General features: G+C 56.2%; 8 protein-coding genes across 8 annotated transcripts; 4 read left to right on the top strand and 4 right to left on the bottom strand.

Moving 5' to 3' along the window:
* Positions 1 to 5,288: 5,288 nt before the first annotated feature.
* MFIFM68171_01799 (uncharacterized protein) lies at positions 5,289 to 7,203 on the top strand (the record flags this gene model as incomplete). Its single annotated transcript, XM_071057221.1, has 3 exons — positions 5,289 to 5,589; positions 5,642 to 7,076; positions 7,140 to 7,203. 3 exons carry the CDS (start codon positions 5,289 to 5,291, stop codon positions 7,201 to 7,203), a joined length of 1,800 nt encoding a protein of 599 aa, XP_070913322.1.
* Positions 7,204 to 7,878: 675 nt separating this feature from the next.
* On the bottom strand, positions 7,879 to 8,780 carry MFIFM68171_01798 (uncharacterized protein; the record flags this gene model as incomplete). The annotated part of the gene is made up of 2 exons (XM_071057220.1): positions 7,879 to 8,363; positions 8,495 to 8,780. The coding sequence occupies 2 exons, from the start codon at positions 8,778 to 8,780 to the stop codon at positions 7,879 to 7,881; spliced, it is 771 nt and encodes a 256-aa protein (XP_070913321.1).
* Positions 8,781 to 9,507: 727 nt separating this feature from the next.
* On the top strand, positions 9,508 to 11,865 carry MFIFM68171_01797 (uncharacterized protein; the record flags this gene model as incomplete). The annotated part of the gene is made up of 3 exons (XM_071057219.1): positions 9,508 to 11,603; positions 11,659 to 11,737; positions 11,803 to 11,865. The coding sequence occupies 3 exons, from the start codon at positions 9,508 to 9,510 to the stop codon at positions 11,863 to 11,865; spliced, it is 2,238 nt and encodes a 745-aa protein (XP_070913320.1).
* A 993-nt stretch (positions 11,866 to 12,858) lies between these two features.
* MFIFM68171_01796 (uncharacterized protein) lies at positions 12,859 to 13,893 on the top strand (the record flags this gene model as incomplete). The annotated part of the gene is made up of 1 exon (XM_071057218.1): positions 12,859 to 13,893. One exon carries the CDS (start codon positions 12,859 to 12,861, stop codon positions 13,891 to 13,893), a length of 1,035 nt encoding a protein of 344 aa, XP_070913319.1.
* Positions 13,894 to 14,454: 561 nt separating this feature from the next.
* MET1 (uroporphyrin-III C-methyltransferase) lies at positions 14,455 to 16,284 on the bottom strand (the record flags this gene model as incomplete). Its single annotated transcript, XM_071057217.1, has 1 exon — positions 14,455 to 16,284. The coding sequence occupies one exon, from the start codon at positions 16,282 to 16,284 to the stop codon at positions 14,455 to 14,457; it is 1,830 nt and encodes a 609-aa protein (XP_070913318.1).
* A 1,501-nt stretch (positions 16,285 to 17,785) lies between these two features.
* On the bottom strand, positions 17,786 to 18,680 carry RHO3 (Rho GTPase; the record flags this gene model as incomplete). The annotated part of the gene is made up of 5 exons (XM_071057216.1): positions 17,786 to 18,159; positions 18,221 to 18,310; positions 18,382 to 18,431; positions 18,491 to 18,541; positions 18,628 to 18,680. 5 exons carry the CDS (start codon positions 18,678 to 18,680, stop codon positions 17,786 to 17,788), a joined length of 618 nt encoding a protein of 205 aa, XP_070913317.1.
* A 1,414-nt stretch (positions 18,681 to 20,094) lies between these two features.
* On the bottom strand, positions 20,095 to 21,495 carry CWC25 (RNA-splicing factor; the record flags this gene model as incomplete). Its single annotated transcript, XM_071057215.1, has 1 exon — positions 20,095 to 21,495. The coding sequence occupies one exon, from the start codon at positions 21,493 to 21,495 to the stop codon at positions 20,095 to 20,097; it is 1,401 nt and encodes a 466-aa protein (XP_070913316.1).
* A 796-nt stretch (positions 21,496 to 22,291) lies between these two features.
* On the top strand, positions 22,292 to 23,845 carry CSN2 (COP9/signalosome complex subunit Csn2; the record flags this gene model as incomplete). Its single annotated transcript, XM_071057214.1, has 2 exons — positions 22,292 to 22,549; positions 22,610 to 23,845. 2 exons carry the CDS (start codon positions 22,292 to 22,294, stop codon positions 23,843 to 23,845), a joined length of 1,494 nt encoding a protein of 497 aa, XP_070913315.1.
* Positions 23,846 to 24,691: the final 846 nt, after the last annotated feature.

Genomic DNA, 24,691 nt, shown 5'->3' with positions numbered 1-24,691 from the left:
GGCCTGTGCGGATGACCAAGCCCAGTTCTCTCGGGTACGTTACCTTGAATACGTGCGTCTGATTGGCCAGTGATAAACTGATAGGCAAGTAACCAGGTGCTGAGGCCGCAGCGGGACGGGAGCCTCTCTCAATGGAAACGAGGGAAATGCAGGCTTCATTCTTGAGGGCAAAACAGTGGCCGTCCACAAACCACTCGGGGCCGAGGTGCGCTGTCTTGCGTTACGGACAAATGTCGGGTTACCTTAGGCAGCAGGCAGGGTACATACATTAGGTTACCATCGCCAGGGAGTTTTGCTCCGGTGTTGGAAGCCCCTCACTGACAGAAGCGCTCTCGTTTGCTGCCAAGGAAGATCAGGTCAACCAGGACCATGTTAAGCACCCACGGGTCAAGCTCGGCCTTAGCCGAACCCCACCCCACAAGCCCGCTCCCTTCCGCCTGCCGGTGCCGGGGCCAGACATCACGAGCTGAAAAAACAACGCCACTACCCCTATCCAGAAATTGTATACGAACGATTGCTACTTGGATAGGATGCATTGGACCATCTCCAACAGCCGTGATATGCGCTCGCTTGCGTATCTATGACCGGTTAGCTGGGTCCTACAGGAAGAGCTGAACTGAGGAAGTGGTGCAGATATGACGTCTTGTGCCAAGGATGCAGTGGCACGCAGCCCGCTGACGTTGCTGAGGCCGCTGTCAACCAACCGGAATAGGGCGATCTTCGCATGGCAATGCGCGGCGGTTACTGTTCAAGATTTTCTTGGTCGCTTGTGTGAAGCCCAGCTGTGGGGTTATGCATCCTGACTGCTTTCCACAAAATCAGGTTCCGTGTTTTGTCCCATGCTCTGAAACACACTCCAACGTGCAACGTGGGTGTTTGACCAGCCGAATCAGAGGCTGATCTGCCCACCCTCAGCCAGGCTTCACCTAGCAAGCCCAGCACTGGAGATTACTGCCGTCATGCACACGAAAGGACGCGCACCGCCATAGGGCCCATCCGCTTCTGATCTCCAAACTGTGGCAAGGGATTAACATAGCGGCTTTCAGTTTGTCCACTCACGAGGGTCAGTCTGCTTGCAGACCATGGCACGCCAACTTGGACAGATGTCGAGGAGTTCAAACAACAAGGGATAGAGCCGGGTCAATAGACCATTATCTCACCAAGTCTGCCATAGATACCGTAGCAGCACATTCGCAAGCGATCATAACTCTCAATTATACGTTAATCCCAACGCTCCGTTGTGGCCGGACTAATCTCAGCCGCTGCAGATAGCCCAAGGGTATGGCTCGATGCTATGTCCTCGTAAAGCTGCTCCGATTGCGGCGCCAAAGATACACAAGGATGGTATAGCTTAATTGAGAAATCTAGGGCAAGTATGTGGTAAATGTACGAGATAGCGGAGAGGCTGGCTGTTCTCTTTTATTCTCTTGCTCTTCTGCTTCCTCCCCTCTTCAAGTGCGGCTACAGCCAGGAGACGTTTTCCTACAGCCCAGAAAGACGCCCTCTAAACAGATACGGCACGACCAGGGTAACATAGGGATTGTGTGTCTATCCAGAACGCCTCAACCCGGTACTGCCGCCGAAATTTCATCCACTACTCATGGCTACCCCCATGCCCGTACACTGGAAGTTTCATATAAGCGGAGTAAGAGCCTCAAATGTTAGTTAACTGCAATGCCACTCGTGCAAGTCTGCCCCAACCAGCACAGCCAACGGAGCTTCGGACATGTTCCTTCACCCGAATCCTCGAACTACGTGCTCCATACGCGCGCACCAGCCAACGAGAACCATCCAGGTTCGACCCAGTATAAACAGCGGACCGAATGCGGAGTGAAACAGGTCTTGAGCAGCTGCAGAGCATTAAAGTCTATGGCTGCTGGCCATCCTTTTCTTGGCTCCAGAAACAGAAGCCTAGCGGGTTTGATTGTATGATGTGGCTATCTCTGGGTTATTCGCCGGCGAATTAATATGCCGCTGTTCGGGGACCGGCGCGGTGCAGATTCGGTGGTCGACGGGCCAGGAATCGACACAACTGTCCGTGAGCATCCAAAGCTGTCTCGGCTGGCCTTGAGGGTCTCACTGGAAGATCATTCACTTCAAGTTAATTGTTACTGTGATATACAACATGCAGCCAGGATGCACCACACTCAACCGGTAGGTGGGCTCATGCAGAAGCGTTCACCACGCGCCCCAACATCACCCCCCCCTCCCCGCCACCCACCCACCACTAGTAGCATTCAATTGGTGCAGTGGCTTGTACAATATCCAAAGAACGTCGAACCTGGTTCGTTCTTTCGTGTTGCACTGGGGTTATCAACTCGATGACCAGGATATACGCTCTCAGCTTCACATAGTCCGTCGGGGGCCGGTTCGCGGAGCTTCTTTGTATGATGGCGGTAATACCTCACTCCCCTGAGCGTCTCCGTTCCCTGGGAAAGGTAAATGTTGAGAAGCGCACCCCATACATGCCGGACAACATCCTCGAAGTGGTATCCGTGTCCTAGCTTAGCAGCAGTTGAAGTTTAATTATGTGCGCTTTCTTCCGCGTCCCCGAAGTGGACATATAGTTGCGCGGCTAGTCTCCATGTGAGGTACAATGTCAAGCGAGAAGTTGCCGCGAGGTAATGGGGCCACCGTTCTAGCAGTCCGCCCGCCCGTCGCGCATTTAATCCTATCGGTGGAAGGGCGTTCCGCCAGATATGAGAGGCTGACGGCAGAGGATGGGAGTCTGAAGAATGTGGGGAATTGAAAACGTGACCAGTTTTACGGTGAGTTCTCAGAATGCTTAAGGTGAGGTAGGTGTGTAGCCCCGCTTCTATCCCTATATAAGCCTAGCTTAACACTTGACGTCAATCCATTCGCACAGATATAAAGGAAGGAAAAGGGATGAAAGCTAAGAACCTACCAATAAAATGATGATGACAGCGACTGTGCCAACGCTGGACGTCTCGGCGAAGCTCCGGTTTCTACCACCCCGCACATGGAGGTTCTGTCGTCTCTGGTGGACCGTTGACGTCGAGAAAGCGTTTCAATGCGGACATGGAGGTTTGAAAACACCTGCAATAGCAGTCAGTGTCATTTCTCGGCACATTAAGCGTCCACGCTGTGTTGAGGTTTGCGATAGAAAAGGTTGATGGATTGGAGAAAAACACTTTGGCAGACGAGGATAGTAGGAGATCTGAGCGCCCAGAGAGGAACAAGGAGCAGGCAGCGGCGGATTGCCAATGGTAAATAAATCAGATGGGGTGTTATCTTGGCTTCCCGCCCTTTACAGTCCCTTGCAAAACCGTGAGTAGTATACCTGTAGGCTCTCCTGGCTTACGGATTAAGTAGAGCCTGATTTACGGCCTTGGTAGCAGCTGCTGGCTTAGTTATGTATCATATCCAGAAGGGTACAATGACTTCAATTACCATAGAACTGTAACATCGCTAGGGTTATCGCGGTGCCAGGGGTGTCAAGAGCGCAATACCGGATAATTTCTTAGCAGAGTTGGTTACGGCGGTAAGAATTCTAGTGGGGAGTCTTGGCGGTTACAGATAGACACGCCACAACTCGGAGCTCATGTGAAAAACGTAGGTAGATACAACACTTGTTTCTCTACCGAAGTCGCGACAGCGAGGAGAGAAAGCCTGCCTTTGCATTTCGCCATTGATGCTAGTTAGGGACACACGACGCGGCTACAGGTTCAGCATGCTTTTATCATTGTCCTTTCCATTTGTATCAAGTGAGCGGGCACGTTATCAGCATTATCGTGTAGGCAAGCGCAGGTTTGCTCACCTAAACCAATCCATGAATAACAAGATGCTGGATTGTGGAATGTGGAATGAAACTCACACGGACGAGAGAGCAACATACGGTACTTAACTAGTACATGAAAATAAAGGGAAGCACCAGCCATTAGCTGATTAATTAGCCTGGGCATGCGTAGCGAGCGATGGAAGGGGCGTCTCTGTTGCATTTGAGTCATTCGTCACAAAGGTTGTTGCCGGACACCGGATGCCACAACTTTTTGTGACTGTCTTGTGGCCTTGCTCCCGGATCAAGGATTGTATTGATGCCTTACTGTCTGATTCAAGTCTGTCGGGAGAATGCTGAGTACAGACGAGGTACGTACCCTGGGTATGTCCATTTAGGTGGGCAGTGAGGCAGCCCGTTTGCCTTGCAATTGAACTTACAGATTCGGCAACTCGCATCTTCTTTCGGTTCTGGCAGACCGTAATTGGCTCTGGTGCTGGCATTGGCGCTGCATTGCAGTTTCGCTAGGACCCCAATTGATTGAAGAGGCGTGGAAGTGTCAAAAGAACTCTATTTATCGCAGCCAACCAGAGGCCGAGGCGAAATCACGTTTCCAAGTTTTTGCGCACTTCCACTGTGGCGCGACGGAGATCTGAACCCGTCCGAAGAAAAGAGCAGGTCCACACACGGACATACATTTGGACTAACATAGTGAGACGGTACCTTTTTATATATTTATTTTATGTTTATCTTTATTTTTTATTTTTTTTATTTTATCTTTTTAGCTCCTTTACTTCAAAAACTGACTTAGAGGCGCTCAAGTGAGCTTTGAAGCGACGTGCGTGGCAGCTCCAGGCTAGCGTCATCGCGCCCGCCCCTTGCGTTATGGGTGGGGCGTTGGGAAAAGCCGGGTAGCCGCAGCATCCTTGGCGATTCTTAGGTGCCCCTTGGCAGAGGCCAAGATGCGCCATGCCAAGCTGGAATGGACGGGGGGCTTGCTAAGAGTTGACTGACTGGTTTCAAGGCGGTTTTAGAGTTATCCCCTTATCAACCAATACCTGACAATTACGGTCGGGATCATCGCTTCTGATTGGCGTAGCTCTTGATTCCGGCGCGTATCTCACTAACACCTCAGCGGTGACCGGAGTTGGTGGCTTGTGTCTTATCAGGCTCGCTTTGGCAACGGCGCAATGATGCTCCAAGGTAGGGGTTGGACGGCTTTCTCATCCATGACCCAATGCAAATTCGTCAAGATACGGCCAACCCCGTTGTCGTAGCCATCGCCAACTTCTCTCCTTTGTCTTCTCGGAGCCTTTGCGTCAGCAAGCGGGCCATTGTCTCAGTCACGGACCGCTCCCGGGTTTTAACTCTCGGTCGTCCCATCGTACCGGACCACACAGACGCCCATCTCCACCTCCATTACGACATTGCAGCGTGCAATCTGCAACATCGAATATCTATCGGGTCCCGTCTTCGCCCACCATCCATTCTCCTGCTCGTTACATCTCAACAGTTTTCCTAGACGGCATCAACACAACGACGCTGACATTTGATGGGTTTCCTCGATATCCGGGCGCCGACGTCGCTGCGGCTGGCCATGTCGGCCGCCGGCGAGCCTTGGGACCAGTTTTCGACGACGGCGCCTTCACCTTTTGTGATTTTCAATGGCAATGCGCAACCGCACGAATCCCACCCAGCGCTGGGCCACCTGGTCTTGCTCGTTTTTGGCGCTGTATTGCAAGTTGTCTGTGTCAGCTTACCCGGCTACATCATCGCGCGGTTGGGCCATTTCGACGCCGAAAAGCAGAAATTCCTCGCCAACCTCAATGTCATGCTATTTACGCCATGCCTGAGTATGCAGTAGGTCTTAATGCATGGAGACGACTGGCGCTGACAGCTGGCCAGTTTTCACCAAGCTCGCGTCTCAGCTCAACGCCAACAAGCTCGTCGAACTCGGCATCATCCCCGTCATCTTTGTCATCCAAACGCTGGTCTCGTACATCGTCTCTCGACTGGTCGGCCGATGCTTTGGATTCAACCGACGCGCCTCGAACTTCGTCACGGCCATGGGCGTATTTGGCAACTCGAACTCGCTCCCCATCTCGCTGGTTATCTCGCTGTCTCAGACACTGAAGGGCCTACATTGGGACAGGATACCGGGCGATACCGACGATGAGGTGGCTGCGCGGGGCATCCTGTACTTGATGATTTTCCAGCAGCTCGGTCAAGTGGTTAGATGGAGTTGGGGATACCACGTGCTCCTCGCTCCCAAGGAGAGATATGAAGAATACGCCAATGAGTCGATTGAGGAGGGCCGCTATCACGGGGAAGCGCGGGACGAAGGGGAGACGGAAGGCTTACTCCAGGGCGCCGATATTGGGCAGGCAAGTGACCAGGTATACGTGTGTCCGCCCAGCCCGACGCACTCTGACTCGCACTCCGATGACTCGCACCTCTACGAGCCTGCTGGTCGGACCCCGGTGGGTGGAACATCGGCGGCATCGCCGAACGACTCGGAGGATGAGCACGATGGCCCATGGAAGAGGAACGGAAAGCCGAACGCCGACGACTTGAACCATCTGCATGACAACCTCAGCGCCCACTATTATGATAATCCCGATGATGCTCTGGACAGAATCTTGTCATTTCCGCGCATCCGCAACAGTGATGAACCCGAGATTCCCGAGGGGATCAAGGGTATCCCTATGCGGGTACGGCGGTTGTTGAGGAAGGCCCATGCCAAGACGACCAAGTGCGTCAGCTCCGCCAGCCGGCGTGCATACAGCGCGCTACCGAAGCCCATGCAGGCCGCGCTCGCAGGCCTCTACCGCGCTTGGCAGCGCGTGTACGGGTTCCTCTGGGACTTTATGAACCCGCCCCTGTGGGCCATGCTCTTCGCCGTCATTGTCGCGTCGGTGCCCAGTCTGCAGGAGATCTTCTTCCGCGAGGAGTCGTTCATCAACACGAGCGTGACCAGCGCCATCAGCTCGACGGCGGGCGTTGCGGTGCCTCTGATTCTGGTGGTTCTGGGCGCCAACCTGGCGCGCAACACACAGCGGCACGACGACGAGGTAGACCCGGAGGAGAAGCAGATCGGCAAGAAGCTGCTCATCGCGTCGCTCGTCAGCCGCATGCTGCTGCCCACACTGATCATGGCGCCCATCTTGGCCCTGTTTGCCAAATATGTGCCCGTCAGCATACTGGACGACCCCATCTTCGTCATTGTCTGCTTCCTCCTCACGGGCGCCCCCAGCGCGTTGCAGTTGGCGCAGATATGCCAGATCAACAATGTGTACGAGGCGGTCATGGGCAAGATCCTCTTTCAAAGCTACGTCATCTGGTAAGTTTGCATACTCGTGGTTTCATCTTTCGATGGAAACGACATGCTAATCAACGCTGATAGGATTCTCCCTTCCACTCTGGTGCTTGTTCTGTGCGCGATGGAGGTCGTGGAGTGGGCAAAGTGAGAACTTTCCCCGTTGACCCACATCTGTAACTTGCAGATCAGCACCTGCTTTTCTTTCCTTTCGGCTACTACTGCTGGCATCAGCAAAAGCCGTTGCAAAACGCGGCGTTTGTGCGTTCGGTGGGATTCGTTTCTGTATCATCTAGGTTCATTTCAGTTCTGGGGTCTGGCTAGATCGGGCTGTTTTTTTTTTTTTTTTTTTTTTTTTCTCGCTAGACGACCCACCCCTCAGCGGGTGTGTTTGGAGTCAACGGAAGGAGGAAAGGTTGGCGGTGTCTGGGAAATGCATTAGCTATAGGTCTGGGTTCCGCTTCGGCGGGATTGGGGGACTCATAGACGGGAAGGGCCCCAAGGGCAAAATGGGCTGACTGACGAGGCGGCAGCATTGTTATTTGTAGGAATAAGGCATGTATTATTGTTAGTTGGGCATAGCGCGAGTCGAAACTGTCTCGATATTGACTGGCTGCTGGAAATGCTTGGCGACTGCGGACAGACACGGTTGAGCGCAACGGAGCACACGCCATGATAGTGAAGGGCGGACGGTCGGTGCTCGTGTTTCAGCGAGCTATTGCTCGCTCCATTTAATTCCCTGCTATAATCACTTGACAGCAAGTCATCATACATACCATGTGGGCTACCCTCTTTCGGTTTCCCTTCATCATTCCCGCCCAACATTTCACCGTAAACCGTTCACAGTCATATCGCCCTCCCCCTGATCCTGCGGGGAAGCGATAACCCAATCCCTCACCGCCCCCTTCCAATCCGCGATCCTCACGTCCTTGATGCCCACCACAATGACCCTTACTTCATCCCCCGCCGCAAACCGGCTCGCACGGCGGCCGTCGCGGTCCCCGTTCTCGCCTGCATTGTCGGGCTGGCCGAACCCTAGTATGTCCACCGAGTTGTCAAACGTGTTGTTCTCCAGGTGCACGTCCCGGTAATACTTCTCCTCTGCCGACCCGGCCTCGACGAGCCTCGCGAAGCCGTTAATGGTGGCGCTGATGGACGAGACGGCGCTGGTGTTGAGGTTGAAGAGGAGGGCTGCCAGCGACGAGTGGTGCTGCGGTGGCAGGTGCTGGGGCCGCTCGGGCGAGCCCGACCCGGACCCGGACCCGGATAGCCGGCGGGCTTGGGCGGTCGGCGTCGGGCGGTGGGATACCCCTTTCAAAACATGGGCTTGTCAGTATTACTTTTCTTCCTTTCTCTTCTTTTTATTTTGTTTTATTTTATTTTTTTAATGAGATGTTTCGAGAGAGGGACGGGGAGAGAGGGAGAGAGACGGGCCGGCGTACAGTCGTGGACTAAGAGCGACACGTGCGGGTTCGCGACTAGGTTGGTCATCTTCTTGCTGGCCGGGTTGGTGGTCATGACGACGACGGGAGAGGATGAGTATGGCGAGGACGGGAGGTAGGTGTAGTTCATGAGCGAAACGTGCGGGATGTTGTCGGAGCACGTGGCAAGGTGGAGGAAGCGCGCGTTTTCGAGGCATTGAACGACCTCGTGCGGCAGCGAGGTTGTGATGCGCATGTTGGTATCGCCTGCCGAGGCTTCGTGGCTGAGTGGTATTTGCTGCTCCATTGTTGCTGCTGGAGGGTTTGGAAATGGGTGGTAAGGTTCGTTGGGATGGTTAACGGCTGAGGTCCAGTTGGTTCTCGTCGTTTTCGACGATTTATATCTGTTTAACAAGTCTTGAAAACTGTGGGCGGGCTAGATTATCGCAACAGAATCTGTTACGGACACTATCAACACTCAAGAGTCCACGTTCTTTCGACCTGCATGTGTTGGGCTAGAGTTGCCGGTGGGGTGAGGTGAGGATCTTGGGTATCTCCAACGACATGGGTCGATGACTAATGCGGGGGAGCGGCAGACCCTTGTCTCTCCTTGCAGCAATGACGTTCTCCTACTCTCGGCGTTGCGGAAGCTTCATTGCCCGCGCCCATGCAGCGAACGGGATGCAGCAAGAACTGCGTGGCATCTCCAGCGGGCGAATTGTAGGGTTACGTGTAGAGAAGGCAGCCGTCAGTTGAGCAAAATGCAGGTCCAGACAACGTGCCTGGGACATGTCACGGGGTAAGCACAGCTTGGCTTGAGAGCGTCTTGGATCGGCTCGCAAGGGGTCCCGGCTACCGTCGGCCTCGCTGATCCCATTGGCCTCGGTTTCTCTTAGCAACTGCTAGAATGCCATCCCGATCCTCTCTTGCTTTCGTCTCTTTTCTTCAACTTGGCAACACGTCAATGGGCATTTGAAGCTGCTGTTCTCACCCAGTAACCCGCTAAAAGTCCAGTAATACTAGCCAATTCCACAATGCGCTCCCTCAAACGAACCTCGCAACGTCTCCGGGCGCCGCCTTTCGGCCCCGCGTCGACCCCTCGCCGGCTCCAGACACCGCACTCCTGCTCAATATTAACCCACGTCGCCTGCTCGAGCACCACGACCCAAGTCAACCCCATCAAGTCTCTACTGATCGCCAACCGCGGCGAGATTGCCTTGCGCATTGCGCGGACCGCCGCGGCAATGGGCATCCGCACGACCACGCTCTACACCGACGTCGACGCGGCGTCGCAGCACGCAAAGTGCTCGCCGCACGCCCTCGCCCTGGGCGCTGCCGCGTCGGGGTACCTTGACGGGCCGCGGATCGTCGCGCTCGCCAAGCAGCACGGCATCCAGGCGCTACATCCCGGCTACGGCTTCCTGAGCGAGAATCCGGCCTTCGCGCAGGCCTGCGAGGATGCCGGGATCGTGTTCGTCGGCCCGCCCGCCCGCGCGATGGCGGACATGGGCGACAAGGCCCGCAGCAAGGAGATCATGACGGCCGCCGGGGTGCCGTGCGTTCCCGGGTACCATGGGCCCGAGCAGGCGCCTGAACAGCTGCGCGCGCGAGCGAGGGAGATCAAGTATCCAGTACTGCTTAAGAGCGTCAAGGGCGGGGGTGGGAAGGGCATGCGTATTGTGAGGACGGATGAAGAGTTTGAGGCCCAGCTGCGGAGCGCCCGCGCCGAAGCCCGGGCGAGCTTTGGCGACGGAGGCGAGGTGATGCTGGTCGAGAAGTATGTTGTGCGTCCACGCCATGTCGAGGTCCAGGTGTTTGCCGACCGCTACGGTAACTGCGTGGCCCTAGGTGAGCGGGATTGCAGCGTGCAGCGCCGCCATCAGAAGATCCTTGAGGAGAGCCCAGCCCCATTGCTCGACGACGCTACCCGCCACGACCTCTGGGATAAGGCGCGCACAGCCGCACTTGCGGTAGGATATGTCGGCGCCGGCACAGTCGAGTTCATCCTCGACAAGGACACGGGCGAGTTCTACTTCATGGAGATGAACACGCGCCTCCAAGTCGAGCATCCGGTTAGCGAGATGGTGACGGGCACTGATCTCGTCGAGTGGCAGTTTCGTGTCGCCGCGGGTGAGCGGCTGCCCTTGACGCAGGACGAGATCGAGGCACGCATCCAGGAGCGCGGCGCCGCTATCGAGGCACGTATCTATGCTGAGAACCCAGACAAGGGCTTCTTTCCCGACTCGGGCAAGCTGGTGCATCTAGTTACACCCCAGACGAATGCCGATGTCCGAATCGATGCCGGGTTTGTTGAAGGCGACACGGTCTCGGAGGCGTACGACGGCATGATTGCCAAGTTGATCGTTCGCGGCCGAGATCGTGAGACGGCCATTCGCAAGCTGGAGTTAGCCCTGCGCGAATACGAGGTCGTCGGACTTAGCACGAATATCGAGTTCCTCAAGCGTCTATGTCATAGCAAGGCGTTCATCGAGGGAGACGTCGAGACGGGATTCATAGAGCAGTGGAAGCACGAGCTCTTCCAGCCGAGGCATATATCTGACGAGGTATTTGCGCAGGCTGCACTAGGGCTCCTCAGCTCACAGATGAAATCCCGCCCACCGCACGGTGGGGCGCTGGGCTTTGGGGAAGTTGGCGCGCTGAGCAAGCGCAAGTTTGCGTTCCGCGTGCAGCGGAATGATGATGCCGTCGCCGAAGAGGGCGAGGGCGAGGTTGTTCTGGTTGAAGTATCTCAGCAAGCAAACAGCCTTTACAGCGTTTCCGTCTCACGCAGTGGTGTCAGCGGCGCTCCCAACCCCGAGGCACCGGTAGTGTTCGAGAACATTGTCTCCGAGCCTGCGGTTACGACTGCGACCAAGACAAAACTAACGACCTTCTTCCCACTTGCGCGCGTCGAATCAACCCTCGTGCAGGACCCAGCTGCGCCCGAGAAGCTGACCGTCTTCCAGCTGGGCGAGAAGACGGAGCTGACCCTGGTGCCCCCGGCATGGTTTGACAAGGCGCTTGGGCTGAAAGAGGTTGTCGGCAGTGTGGTGGCGCCCATGCCCTGCAAGATCTTGAGGAATGAAGTGGCAGAAGGGCAGGAAGTCGAGAAGGGCGCCCCGCTGGTCGTGTACGTTTGCCACGTCCTGTCTTTTGGATAGGGGAGTTGCTAACGGTTTGTTTAGCATCGAGTCAATGAAGATGGAAACGGTGATCCGGTCGCCACAGAAGGGCGTCGTTAAGAGGTTGGCGCATAAGGAGGGGGTGAGTACTTCCGTGGGATTTGTAAAGCCAGCGCTAAGAGGTAGTGATACTAACTTGAGTGACAGGATATCTGCAAAGCCGGGACAGTACTGGTCCTGTTCGAAGATGTGGGAGAGACGGCCGAGTAATGAACGGCCCACTGACTCCCTAATCTTCAACCGTCATAGGGCATCAGCAGTTCCGTTCTGCATGTTTGCTCCCTGTTTGGACGCCTTTCCCGTGTCAAATTACATAAATGTGTCGTTAGCATACAGGCGTGATTCTCAGCGATGGCGTTTGCTTAGATATATCCAACATGTTGAGCAGTGTCGATGCATCAAATATGGCATGTTTCAGAAACCATGTTGCGTGGAGCTATCGGTTGTCCGCGGCGCGCATACAATATTAAGTGCCGCTGGCCATCCCCAGCGAACGCTTGTTACTGGGTAGTATAGGCTTCCGGATGAACCTTCAAGTGGCGGACCCCGAGGTTTCCCTCTGCGTCTCTCTCTTGGCCCTCTGTTAGTGCTGTCAAATTCTAGGATACGAAAATGATCTTCTCACTATAATCCCCCTCTTAACAAAGGTTCTGGCTTGGCTGATGTCTGCCCTCTGGATCGCGGACTCAACCAGTTCACGTTATTGAAGCCACTTTTTCTATTCAACAAACAATACGTTATCAGACAGAAAGCTAGATAACATGCTTATTCTGTGGTTATTATGCACATCCTAATGGTGGGAGATGAGATGGATGTGCTGAATGTTGAACAACAGACGATCGGCCGCAAATTGTGATCGACGCCATTTGTTTCATCCAGCGCGTTTACAACTAATCGTTTTGCACTCCATCCATCGCCTCTAAGTGTAACACCGGCTGTGGTCAGTATCTGAGTACAGACAAATCCCGTCTACTTGTGTGGTGTTTTAGGCGGTCGAGTTCGTTTGCCGTTCGGACGCTTGTCGCGATCGGCCTTGAGCCGAGGTTCGGGTCCACACCACAGGGGTACTCACCAAGATTGGCCAATAAGAGCAGCGGCGCAGATCGGCCTCCCGTTCTGCCGGACTCGGACCTTAAGTGCAGCCCGGCGCATCTTCGCGTCTTTTGCACCTCGTCTTCAACCAGGAAAGCGCAGAGAGCAGGCATGACCCCAAGGATACAATACGGCCACCTCTTGAGGTTGGCACAGCGCCGGGTGGCAGTATCCGACACGCCGGTCCGATGGCGCCCGTCAAAGTCCTTGGCCGTGGCTGTTCAATGTCCCCGACTCCAGTTTGAACCTTTCTCGACATCTCGGGCCCGCTGGCAAGAACCGAGACAAGCGCCGGCCCCGGGAGCCGCAGATACGCAGACCACCGCACCGGAAACCGCCGAGCCCACCCGGGCAACCGCGACCCCCGTCGAGCCGAACCCCTCCTCATCCCCCAAAGGAGAAAAGAAGCGCCTCGTACCCCGCATAATCTTCGCCGTCTTCTTCACCCTCATCGGCACAGCCGCCGGCTCCTCAGTCCGGCTCCTCCTCTCCCCGCCGAACCCTCCCGAGCCAGGCAGCGAGGAAGACGAGTACACCAAGCGGGTCCTCCGGGACCAGGCCTCCAAGCTCCCCATCGTGCAGCGGCTCTCGGCCGACCCGGCGTGGCAGTCGTGGGATGCGTACGAGTCGCTCTCGGCCGAGCACAAGGCGCAGCACATCACGGCGGGGGCGCTGGCGGGCTCGCGCGGCGTGGGCGGCTACCAGCGCGTCTTCCACCACGCGGCCTCGGGCGAGCTGGTCAGCGTCATCTACTTTGGCGCGGCCACCGCGGGCTGGCCCGGCGTGGTGCACGGCGGCTGCCTGGCCACCATCCTGGACGAGAGCTGCGGCCGCGCCGCCTTCAAGCAGTGGGGCGGCCGCGCCGGCGTGACGGCGAGCCTGACCCTCGAGTACAAAAAGGTGACGCTGGCGAACGGCTTCTACGTGGTGAGGGTGCGGCCGAGGGCCGAGGAGGATCTCCCCGAGAGCGAGAGGGGGAAGAGGCATTACAAGTGCTTTGTGGATGCCACGATTGAGGATGCGGTCACGGGCAACGTGACCGTCACGGCGGAGGCGTTGTTTGTTGGCGGGGAAGGGAAGAAGAAGAAGAACCAGAGCGCGTTCAGCTGGGCTGGGAAGGTGCGGGATGATCATGCGAGGTTTTGAGTCGCTAGAGGGGATGGGAGACGGAAGGCGAATGTGCTATAGATATTTAGAGAAGAGGCCCTGTACATCCTAGACGTAAGAATGGGCATCATAGCGTTTGTTTTCTTGTACATTAATAGGGAGGGGTAGGGAGGAATCTGGTAGGCATCGGATCGGTGCCGGCGTCGGAGAGAAGGGCGAATATGCCAAGGGCTACCTGTAGATTTATAGCAGATATGCGTCCTTAAAAACCCTATTAAACAGCACGTCTACTTCAGAAGTATGTCCCTCCGTGGCCGGTACTGCTGTAAAGGTTCTCTATTATAAGGAAACAACTGGGATTTTCGGGGATAACACCTAGACACCACGCGAACAGCAACGAGGCCGACGTTGCAGGATTGCTCGGCACCACCGAGGCGATGCCATATCGCTCAATACTCCGCCATCATCCAGCATTAATCACAAAGCCTACACTTGCCGGTATACGATATCAACGTCAACGCGGGGCATTGCGTTGGGAAATTTTCTTCCATATCCATTATTTAGTTTACCACCTACAATATCAATAATCCAACGCTCTTACTACGCCATTCCCGCAATCCCGGCCCCGCCAGTTCCAAAAACACCTTCTAAGTCTAGGTCTAGCCCCTTAAACCCGTCCTCAACAGCCCATGAGCGGCCCTTTTCAGGCGTATATAGCGCCTCGCAAGCGCGACCAACAACGAGCAATCCCGGCGGCCGGCTGCCTTCCTGCTCAATTGCCTCGGCGGCGAATCTCAACGTTGTCCTGATAACGCGCTGGTCTGGGCAGCTCGCCCGCTCGATGACGGCGCACGGAGTGCTGAGTGGCCATAACGTCCTCTTCTTCCCAGGCTGTTGATGTGACGCGGTTTGCCTTGTTTCCCCTGCTTCGGTCTGGTTGTTTTCTTCCCTCGTCCGTTGCTCTTCTTCCTCGGTGTAAGTAGTCAACTCAGCCACTAGCCCCTCAATCCGATGTAGCGCCATCAGGAACACCACCGTCCTAGACTCAACATACTCGGGCGGCTGCGGCGCCTTGCCCTTCTTCCCCGTGCCCGTGCAGACCAGCACTTGATCGGCCACGTCCCGCTGCGTAGGCGGGATCCCCGCAAACAGCGGTGCGCTCAGGCTGCTCGTGATGCCAGGGAGGACGACCACGCGATCGCCTAGCCCCTTTTCTCGGAAGAAGGCGACCTCCTCCCCGCCGCGGCCGTAGATGAAGGGATCGCCCTGCTTGAGGCGGAGGACTGTCTTGCCTGCACGTACCCCGTCCAGGGCCTGCTCGAGAAGCTCCTCTTGGGCGCGGTCGGCGTTGCCGGGGAACTTGCGCGCGATGGAGACGGGCGTGCGCCGGGGGATGAGATCCAGCACACCCGCAGGGACCAGCTTGTCGGCAAGGATGATATCAGCAGTTTGGATCGCTTTGTAAGTCGCGCGCGTGAGCAGGTCGGGGTGGCCTGGTCCGCTGCCGGCAAGAATAACACGGCCGGTCTGCCCGCGGCCGGGCGGGTTGCTGTCGCCGCCGCCCCTCAATGACGCTGGCACCCCCTGCGCGGCACCAGTCCCCGGATACGACCTCAAAACAGCCTCCACATCGGCGTCCGTGATCGCCGCCAGCCTCTTGAGCGGCCAGTACTCGCACACCTGGGCGAGCCACCTCATCCGCCTCGTTTTCGCCGCCTCGGCATCGCCCTCCAGGACGAGCTTATTCAACCCCGCGGTCTGCTCGACCGAGTCATCGACCCCCTCATCCTCCGCCTCCTCCGCCTTCCCGTTCCTCCCGCCGAGCCTGCGGTCCTCCTCGACGACCCTCCTCCTCACGCCGCCCAGCCTCTCGCAGGCCTGGCCCAGCCCGGCCGGCAGCCCCGCCGCCACCTCCCGCCGGATCCGCCCCGCCAGCTTGCACCCCCGCCCGTTGGTGGTCACGCCGATCTGCAGCGGGCCGTCGACGTGGACGCTCAGCAGGCTGAAGGAGCACAGCGCGGGCGCGTCCACGACGTTGATGGGGATCCGGTGGCGCCGGCAGAGCGCCGCCAGCTTGTCCACGTCGCCGAGCGAGCCCGGGGACGTGACGAAGACGGCGTCGACGACGCCGCCCACCTCGGGCCGGCCGAGCGTGAACAAGTCGTCCGGGTCAAACGGCCGGGCCAGGTGGGTGAGTTGTTGAGAGGCGATCAGGGCGGCGAGGGAGTAATGGAGATCAGGGGAGGACGGGGAAGGGATTGGGGAGATGAGGATTGGTTTCGCGCCGGCCGACAGGGACGAGGACGCCCGGCTTGCGGCGAGGGGGTTCGCGCCGAGGATGAGGTGGATTTGCCCTGTACAGTGCTGGGCTGTGAGAAGGGAGGTTTGGTATGTTGACGGTGATGACGGTGATGGTGATGGTGGTGTCATTGTGATTAATGGCTCAAACCGATGGGCAAGGTCCAAGATGGCGTTTCTCTGGGTGGTGTGGTCCGGTTGCTAGATTGTGGTGATGCCGGTGACACCGGGGCAGGGAGGGCAAAACAATCATGGGAGGAAATGGCAGAAAGAGATGAGACACAGGGACGAGCGAGAGATATAAATCTACTACAGAGGCGAGAATGGCCTTCCCTCGGAAACTTACCTTCACAGCAACGGCCCGAGTTGACAATATCCACGTCTCCGCTGCGGACTCCCCGTCCGGCACAAACGACCGCAGGGGTTTGTTTCGATTACCTTTATCAAACCGTCGAAGACAATGGCCAATTCCAGCCAGTCAGAGGCCACAGTTATCGACTTACACCGGTTCTTGTCTCTTTCGGTGCAGAATCTTTTCTTAGCACATTTAGCGGCTGCTGACGCCATTTCACGCGCCCGCGGAGCCCCCTTATCGCGTTATCGCCACCCCGCCCGGTCCGATAAAGACCTCGACCTGTCGACTCCGCGGGGAACGCGGGCCATACCGGAGATCCTGGAGTTCGTGCCTCTGCCTGGTGCAAGGACGGCGAATGATCAACACTGCCCTTATCAATCTGTGTTGTTTCTTAGTGTTTGTGGCTAGTTTCAAAATTGTGCGAGTTATCTCTAATCAATCGGCTGCAAGTTAACCATTTCCATTTGCCGTCTCAATGTCCGAGAGAAAAATGAAGAGGCTCTCGTTTACCCTTTAGCCCTGCAAATCACAGGGATAATTGGGAAAGTCTTTGGAAACTGCTCTAGTCCCGTCATGATTTCCTGGCTCCTCCCATTGCATAGCAAAGCATGGCAAAAAAAGATAATAAACCCCGCGGCGACTGGCTCATGGTCCTGCACAGTCGTTGAATTAAAACATCTTACAGAATTGAACTGAACACGCAGACAACCATAACCATACACCTCCCGCATCACTGTTGCACGAAACCAATCTTAGCAAAGACGGCCGGCACTCTTCCTAAAGCGTCGTTGCCTCTCGTCGGTCGTCCCAGCTCAGGCAAACCGGAGCCTCTTAGTGACACCTTCCCCCGGGCTTCGAATATATGGGCTTTATCGTTTGAGTTGGTTTTGCCATCGCGTTCTGCTTGCACATTTCATCGGGTGTGAGGATCTCGTTGCTGCCGCCGTACAAACCCAAGTCCGGTCGCAAGTATATACAAGGTTAGGGGGTCGGCTGGCAAAGGCGTGAAGCCTTGGCCTCTGGGTCGAAAACCGAAGCTCAAAAGCCTCGGCTGAGTGATATCGAGAAAAAAAAAAAGATAAGGAAAATAATAAATCGGTTAACGGGAATGTCGTAAGACGCCAACGCCTGGTGTTGGTGCGATGATAGAGGCGCGAGGGCCGCTAAAACCTGGGTGTCCGGTCATCCTCTATAGGAAAGTCATGGTCCGTCATGTGTCGCCATCGGTTCAAGCCCACGCATCGAATGCCGTCAGTACACGTCCGTGTGTCGGATTGTTTACATGACGGTGCACTTGGAGTCCTCGCGCTCCTTCTTCACCGACAATGCGACGCGTGCGGCCTCCGTAAAGGCCTCGTTAACCCCCCTGTTGCGCATAGCCGAGCATTCTAGATACCGCAGGGCATGGATGCGGCGTGCGACCTCCAGGCCTTGGTCGTAGTTGATCATTGGCTTCTTCTCCCGCGGGTTGCCGTCCTCGTTGGCCCCATCTTCATCCTCGGTCGACTCTCGTAAATCGCACTTCAGTGCTACCAGGACGAGCTTGACCCCGGGACAGTTGTCGGCAATCTCGCCCACCCATTTGCTTTCGACGTTCTCGAGCGAATCTTTGCTGTCGACCGAGTAGCAGAGCATGATCAGGTCCGTGTCGTCTGCGCAGCTGTCAGCTTAATGTCACGCCACGCCGAGTCCAGAGCGGGGCTTGCGACGCACCGTATGAGAGACTCCGTAGCCTGTCGAACTCTTCTTGCCCAGCAGTATCCCACAGCGAGAGCTCGATATGGACATTGTCCACAAAGATGTCTATACCACGCACGAGTCAGCACCGGCCCATCCCACTGGCGTATCCGAGTTGTCTTCTAGAGCGAACGCACCGTGGACGTAATTCTCGAAGACGGTCGGTTCGTATACGGTAGGGAAGTAGCTGTTGCGCCGCTCAGCAAAAGATTCCAATTCGACATGGGGTGGCCGTATTGAACCCACCCTCGAGTAAAGACATTCAGTAACGACGTCTTGCCGCACGCACCGTCACCTCTGTTTAGAAATGCATGAGCACATGGATGCGTTACGCTGGCACCCCCTAATCTCGCAACCAGGCACGCCGATATTCGGGAACTCACAGCAAGACAAGCTTGCGCTGGACCGTCTTGGACCCTCCGAGACCACAAGGCATTGTTGCGCGTTTGGCGGGACACGAGAATACAGGTGTTTCGGCAGTTGCGTCCAAGGAGCGATGGCAATGGGAAGGGCAAGTGTATTTAGGCAGCTACTTTTTTTGGTTTTCGTGCGCCGGCCGTTGATTCGAGGTGCCTTAGGTAAGGCAGGTCGGAGGGCTGATCGAGCCGCAAGAGGATAGCGAACGAGAGTGACGGGCAAACGCCAACTAAGGTTATACCACTGGCAAGCGCGAAACGACGGGGCGGAGGCGGACAGGTTCCAAGGTCGGGGACATGGACGATTCGAAACCACGAAAACAGCAGGCGGTTGGGGAGAAGACGGCGCTTCAGACAGCGGCGGTAAAGTGAACGTGTATCGCGGGTATGCGCAGCGCCAGTAAGAAGGGAGAAATGAGCGGAAAAGGCGAAGAAGATGGGCAAATCTGGGGACGAAATTGAAAGTCGGAGATGAAGTCAGTGACACTTGGAGCGCACCCAGTGACACACAAGCATCAACCAGGGTCCCACCAGGCCCGAACTCTGGACCGTGTTCAATCGTTCTGCAAGGGTTGGCAGCCGGGGTATTTTTGGGCTCGACTTGGCCCGCTGAAAAATAGGCAAAGAGTTGCTGAGGGCCGCCGTCGAATTGCACACAGCGCTGCAGCCACAACGACCCAGCTTATTCTAAAGAGAACTAGGGGGCTGGCCCGTGGCTCTCAAATTACCACGAGCAAGGTAGAACCGCGCCACAATACCGAGTCGTATCCGTACACTAATTAGCATGCAACTAATAATTGACCGGTCTGCAAAACAAGTGCGGAAGAGAGTTCCCATGCGGCCTGCACGCCCCAGAGGACGCAATACGTCGCTTGGGCTCCGAGGCCGCCCCGACCTAAGCCACATTCGTTGTCCATTCCGCGTTCCAATGTGGTCTGGAATATGCAGGGAACTTGAAAGGCCTAATAGTCCAACCAGTTCAGCGCGGCTGGAATCCAGCTGAGATGGCTATCAGTTCGATGTGCAGTCCCATAGTCCAAAAGAACAACACATTGGAAACGTAGACTTCGAGATTGAAGAATCGTACGTACAGTACTGTATCTGGCCGGAAGAGCCGGACGCACGGGCTTTGCTCCGCCCCTGATCTACTGGGCCGCTGTAATGCTGCAGATCAGCTGGTCCCAGAGCCCTGGGTCCCATGCTCGAAACTGTGGCATGCGGTCCCAGTGCGAGTGGGCAGCAAATAATCCAGACCCATGTGTATATTTACTTATACAAGTATATCCGAGACAAAGCCTGCTCTTCCGCGTTGCAAGAACCAAAACGAGGCACGAGGCCATTCATTCTGCTGGGTATCACTCTAAGCGTCGCTTTACGTATTCTGCAAACTGCAAGGCCATCCTCATGACGCCAAGCACCCATTGTTTCCCATGTTTACCGTCTCCCCACACGATCCGCAACCTTTAACTCAGCTGCCCGGCTATGGAGCTGATTCATGAAGCCCGCATCGCCCCCGAGGCGCTTGTTCCGTTGTCTCGCCCGGTCATCCAACTCCTGCGCTGCCCGCTCCCGCTCCTCTAGAGCGGTGAGCCGACGCTCACGGTCCTGGTCCAGATCGGTAGCTGCCTCTTGCATGGCCGCCAGCCTGCGGGCACGCTCTTGCTCGGCCTTTTCTCTGTCCGCCTCTGCATTGCTAGGCTGTCCACCGTTATCCCTAGGAGGGCCGACGCGATCCCGTTCCCCATCGTAATCACGGTCCCGGTCCCGGTCTCTACGGGAGCGATAAGAGCCGCCACCGCCGGTTCGGTGAGGTTTTGGTTCGTTGTCGTATCTTTGTGATCGGCCGTCACGTTCCGTGGAATGGCTCCTCTTTCTTCGGTTGTCGCGGTCTGGCGAGTAATCCTCCCTCTTTGCATGGGGGGATGACGACCGAGAATCTGCCTTGGACCGCTCCTCTCTTTCTCTTGGTCGTTCTGCACGACGATCCTCCCGTATATCCCGTCTGTCGCGGCTGCCCCGTCGGTCACGGCTATTCCGTCGATCACGGCCGTCGCGCCTCTCTCGCCGATCGCGGGAATCCGCCGACTCTGACCTGTCCCGCCTCCGATCTCGCGAGTCTCTCCGCCGCCTCCGTCGGTCATTCTCATCTTCCGACCCATATCTCCTGGGACTTCTCGATCTATCTCTGGAGTCCGACCTGCGCCGGCGAGACCTCCTCTCGTCGTCTCCGCGGTCGTCCCGGTGGCGATGCGATCGGTGGTGGGAATGCCGATGCTTTTGACGTTTCTCCTCTTTGCGCTTTGTCTTATCGTGAGAATCATCGATGCCCATGGATGCCAGCAGTTGCCGCCTCTTGATTGGGTCGTTCATCATCGCCTCGTATGCCTGCTGCTCCTGCCTCTTGATAGCCAGTAACGGGTCTTCCCTGATCTTGGCCGCTATATCGCGCGCGTTCGTGATGGCGGTCGCCGGCGCCGCGGCAAGGGCGTCCTGACTCGGTTGCTTCTGCAGCTTCTTAACTTCATTATCCTGGAGGAGTTTATCGATCCGCCGTTTGCCGAGGAGGTAAGCCTCGTTTTCAGCCGCGTCGCCGGCCTGCCCGTCGGTTGGGCCAGAGTACATCCATTCCACCCGCTCGACCCGGCGCTTTCCGCCTGCGGCCTCGAGAGCCTTCTGGATCTCCTCCTTGCGTCGCTCCTCCTCGATCTCCTGCAAGCGCTGCTGCAGCTTCTTGCGTTCCGCGATAGCCTCGGCCTCAGCCTTTTGCGTCGCGGCGACATTCCCCGAACGTTGGGGATGCCAACTCTTTTTCATGTTAAGGTCTCCGGAACCCATCTTGGCAGTGGTGATGCTGCCTCCGCAGCGCGACGACTAGAGCAGTGGGTAGAGGATCGGACTTTGTTGTCGCAACCGCAGACTTTAAGGGTTGATGTTGAGCCTTCAAGGAGGGCAGGGACTCGGATACGCGAGAATTTTTATTGTCGTTGAGGGCTCTGCCTTGGTTCGCCCGTCTTGTTGTCGTGGCGAAATGGATGCTTGGGTCATGGGTGGGAGAGAGAGTGGCAACCGCGATCTTCAAATGACCAAGAGATTTTGGACGGGTTGCCTCCACAGGCAGGGGCTGAAACCTCAGTTATTGCAATTAAGCCCCGTTAGAGAAACCCAGGAGTTTCGCAGGACTGCGCAATAAAACTATGAGATTTCAGGCAACGTGCAGTAGACCTAAAGAACGGGCCAAATTTCACAACAAAGTATTCATCCCGTTATGATAATGCTTCCCGCTTGAGTAGTTATTCCTCGAGGTGTCTCAGCTTCCCGTTAGGTACTTTGCCTTGTCTGTATACTAATGCTAATAATGAGGCAAAGATGACAGGACCATGCTGCGCTGCCACCGAAGCTTCAGCCAATCGATAAGTATCTACCCCACACCAGCTGTGGTGCGGATTCTCCACCAATTCGCATCACCTCTGCTTGGCTCAGCCTTATCATTGTGTGCCTACCTGGACCCTCAAGCTTCACCCCGCCGCCTTTTCAAAGACAGTCCCTTGGCCTTGCGGCTGCCGATTGTCACGTTCCAACACCTCCAACACGACAGGTCAGCAGAGTCTTCAAGTAGTGCAGGAGATTTACCATGTCGGACGACGATTTTATGCAGGCCTCGGACGAGGAGTACGATTTCGAATACGAGGATGAAGAGGATGAGGACAACGGCGACGTCGACATCGAGAACAAGTATTATAATGCGAAGCAAACCAAGGCATCAGACCCCGAGGAAGCAGTAGAGGAATTCCTAGGGATACCGGCTCTGGAGCCGGAGAAAGGAGAATGGGGTTTCAAAGCCCTCAAACAAGCCATCAAGTTGGAATTCAAGCTGCAGCGGTACCAGAAGGTCGGTGCCGTTACCCAGATGGTGTACTGGTAGCCGAGGCCTGAACTGACCGTGTGCTAGGCCACCGAACACTACAAAGAGCTCCTCACATACGTCAAGTCGGCCGTCACCAGGAACTACTCGGAAAAGTCGATCGACAACATGCTCAACTTTATCGAGAAGGGGGCAGACAACCCGGCAGCCGTGCAGTGCATCGAGCAATTCTACTCGCTCACCTTACAATGTTTCCAGAGCACGAACAACGAGCGTCTCTGGCTCAAGACCAACATCAAGCTAGCCAAGCTGCTCCTCGACCGCAAGGACTACCATGCCGTGGGCCGGAAGCTCCGAGAGCTCCACAAGGTGTGCAGGAAGGAGGACGGTACCGACGACCCGAGCAAGGGTACCTACTTGCTTGAGATCTACGCCCTGGAGATTCAGATGTACTCGGAGATTAGGAATAACAACCAGCTCAAGGCCCTATACCAGAAAGCGCTTAAGGTGCGGTCGGCGGTGCCACATCCCAAGATCCAGGGCGTTATCCGTGAGTGCGGCGGGAAGATGCACATGAGCGAGGAGAACTGGAAGGACGCCCAGATCGACTTCTTCGAGGCCTTCCGCAACTACGACGAGGCCGGCGATCTACGGCGCATCCAGGTGCTCAAGTACCTACTCCTCACCACCATGCTGATGAAATCCGACATCAACCCGTTCGACAGCCAGGAGACGAAGCCGTACAAGAATGATCCCCGCATCGCCGCCATGACGGACCTAGTCGACGCTTACCAGCGTGATGACATCACCAAGTACGAGGACGTCCTCCAGACGAACACGGATCTGCTTGCCGATCCGTTCATCGCCGAGAACATCGACGAGGTGACACGTAACATGCGCACAAAGGGAGTTCTCAAGCTGATCGCGCCATACACGCGCATGCGGTTGAGCAAGATTGCCGAGAGCCTGCGCATTGGCGTACCCGAGGTCCAGGACATTCTCAGCTACCTCATCGTCGACGGCCGCGTCAAGGGCCGCATTGATGAACACAATGGCACGTTCGAGATCGAATCCCCGGGGGATGCGGAGCGAGCCAAGGCCATCCAGGGCTTGTCGTCGGCCGTTGCAGATCTATATACGGCCATCTTTAAGGACGGCGAAGGGTTCCGTAGTGCAATCCCCGACATGGCCAATGCCGGGTTCGGGGACTCCATGGGCGACTTTGGTGCCTTTCCGGACGTCGGCCGGCCGGCCGGCCTAAGGTTAGGGAGGGGTGTGCGCCGCGGCAACTTGAAAAATATGATAAACCAAGCCCTGCACTAGGTCTGGAAGGGTGCACAAGCAAGTTTGAGGAAGGGGTTTAGTATTGTCTTATTCTCGGCACTCATCCCGATTCTTGTGAGTATTTACATTGGCAAACGGATCGTGGAGGGGGCTGGTGATGGGATTGCAGAATTACATGACGACCGTAGTACCCGAGCGGGAGTCACCGTAGATAGTGAAAAGCCAGGGAGTTCAACTGCCTAGAAAAACAGCGTTGTTGTCAAGAAATCTCACAAGAAGGGGGAGAAGGGGAAAAAAAAAAAACCGTCACCACAAAGAACCAGCGGGCATTAGGCTGGACAAACGGGATTCAGATAATATTCTAAAGCAACGTTCCTCAGACCAATTCCATACAAATATTTGCTACGTGTCAAGTGATCCCGCCGTGGGTATTGCTGATCTGCGTTCCCCTCTCCTTTCATGAGTGTGTTCACCTAGCCGAGCCGTGCGATGCAGTACGGTGCAACGTGATAGCTCAATGCTAAGGCAGGCAGCTACGATGTTCTTGGTTCTTATACGTAATCGCGCTACTCTGCCGTCCAGAACATATCTGTACGGGGATCGAAGACAACTCGTTACGGTACACTTTAGGATAGTATATTATGTCCTGCATAAGCCGGAACTTCCCCCCGGCATACGGCTACTCCCCTCCCCCCCACCGGCCGGTCGAGTAACAGGAGGCTTAATGTTGTCAAGGGCCTTCCTCAGCGGCGTACCCGTGGAGCTGTGACCGTGACGATCCGGGTTGAGAGATAAAGTGCATATCCATGCTGGCATCAAGAAGCTGTTTCTCTACGGCAGGCACCGGTGCCATGCAAATGCCCCCAGCGTATCTGGCAGGCAATA

This window comes from Madurella fahalii (genome assembly GCF_045866475.1).
Source record: "Madurella fahalii IFM 68171 DNA, scaffold_1, whole genome shotgun sequence".
Lineage (NCBI taxonomy): Eukaryota > Fungi > Ascomycota > Sordariomycetes > Sordariales > Madurella > Madurella fahalii.
The sequence above is the reverse complement of the archived record's forward strand: the minus strand, read 5'-3'. Positions and strand labels throughout refer to the sequence as shown.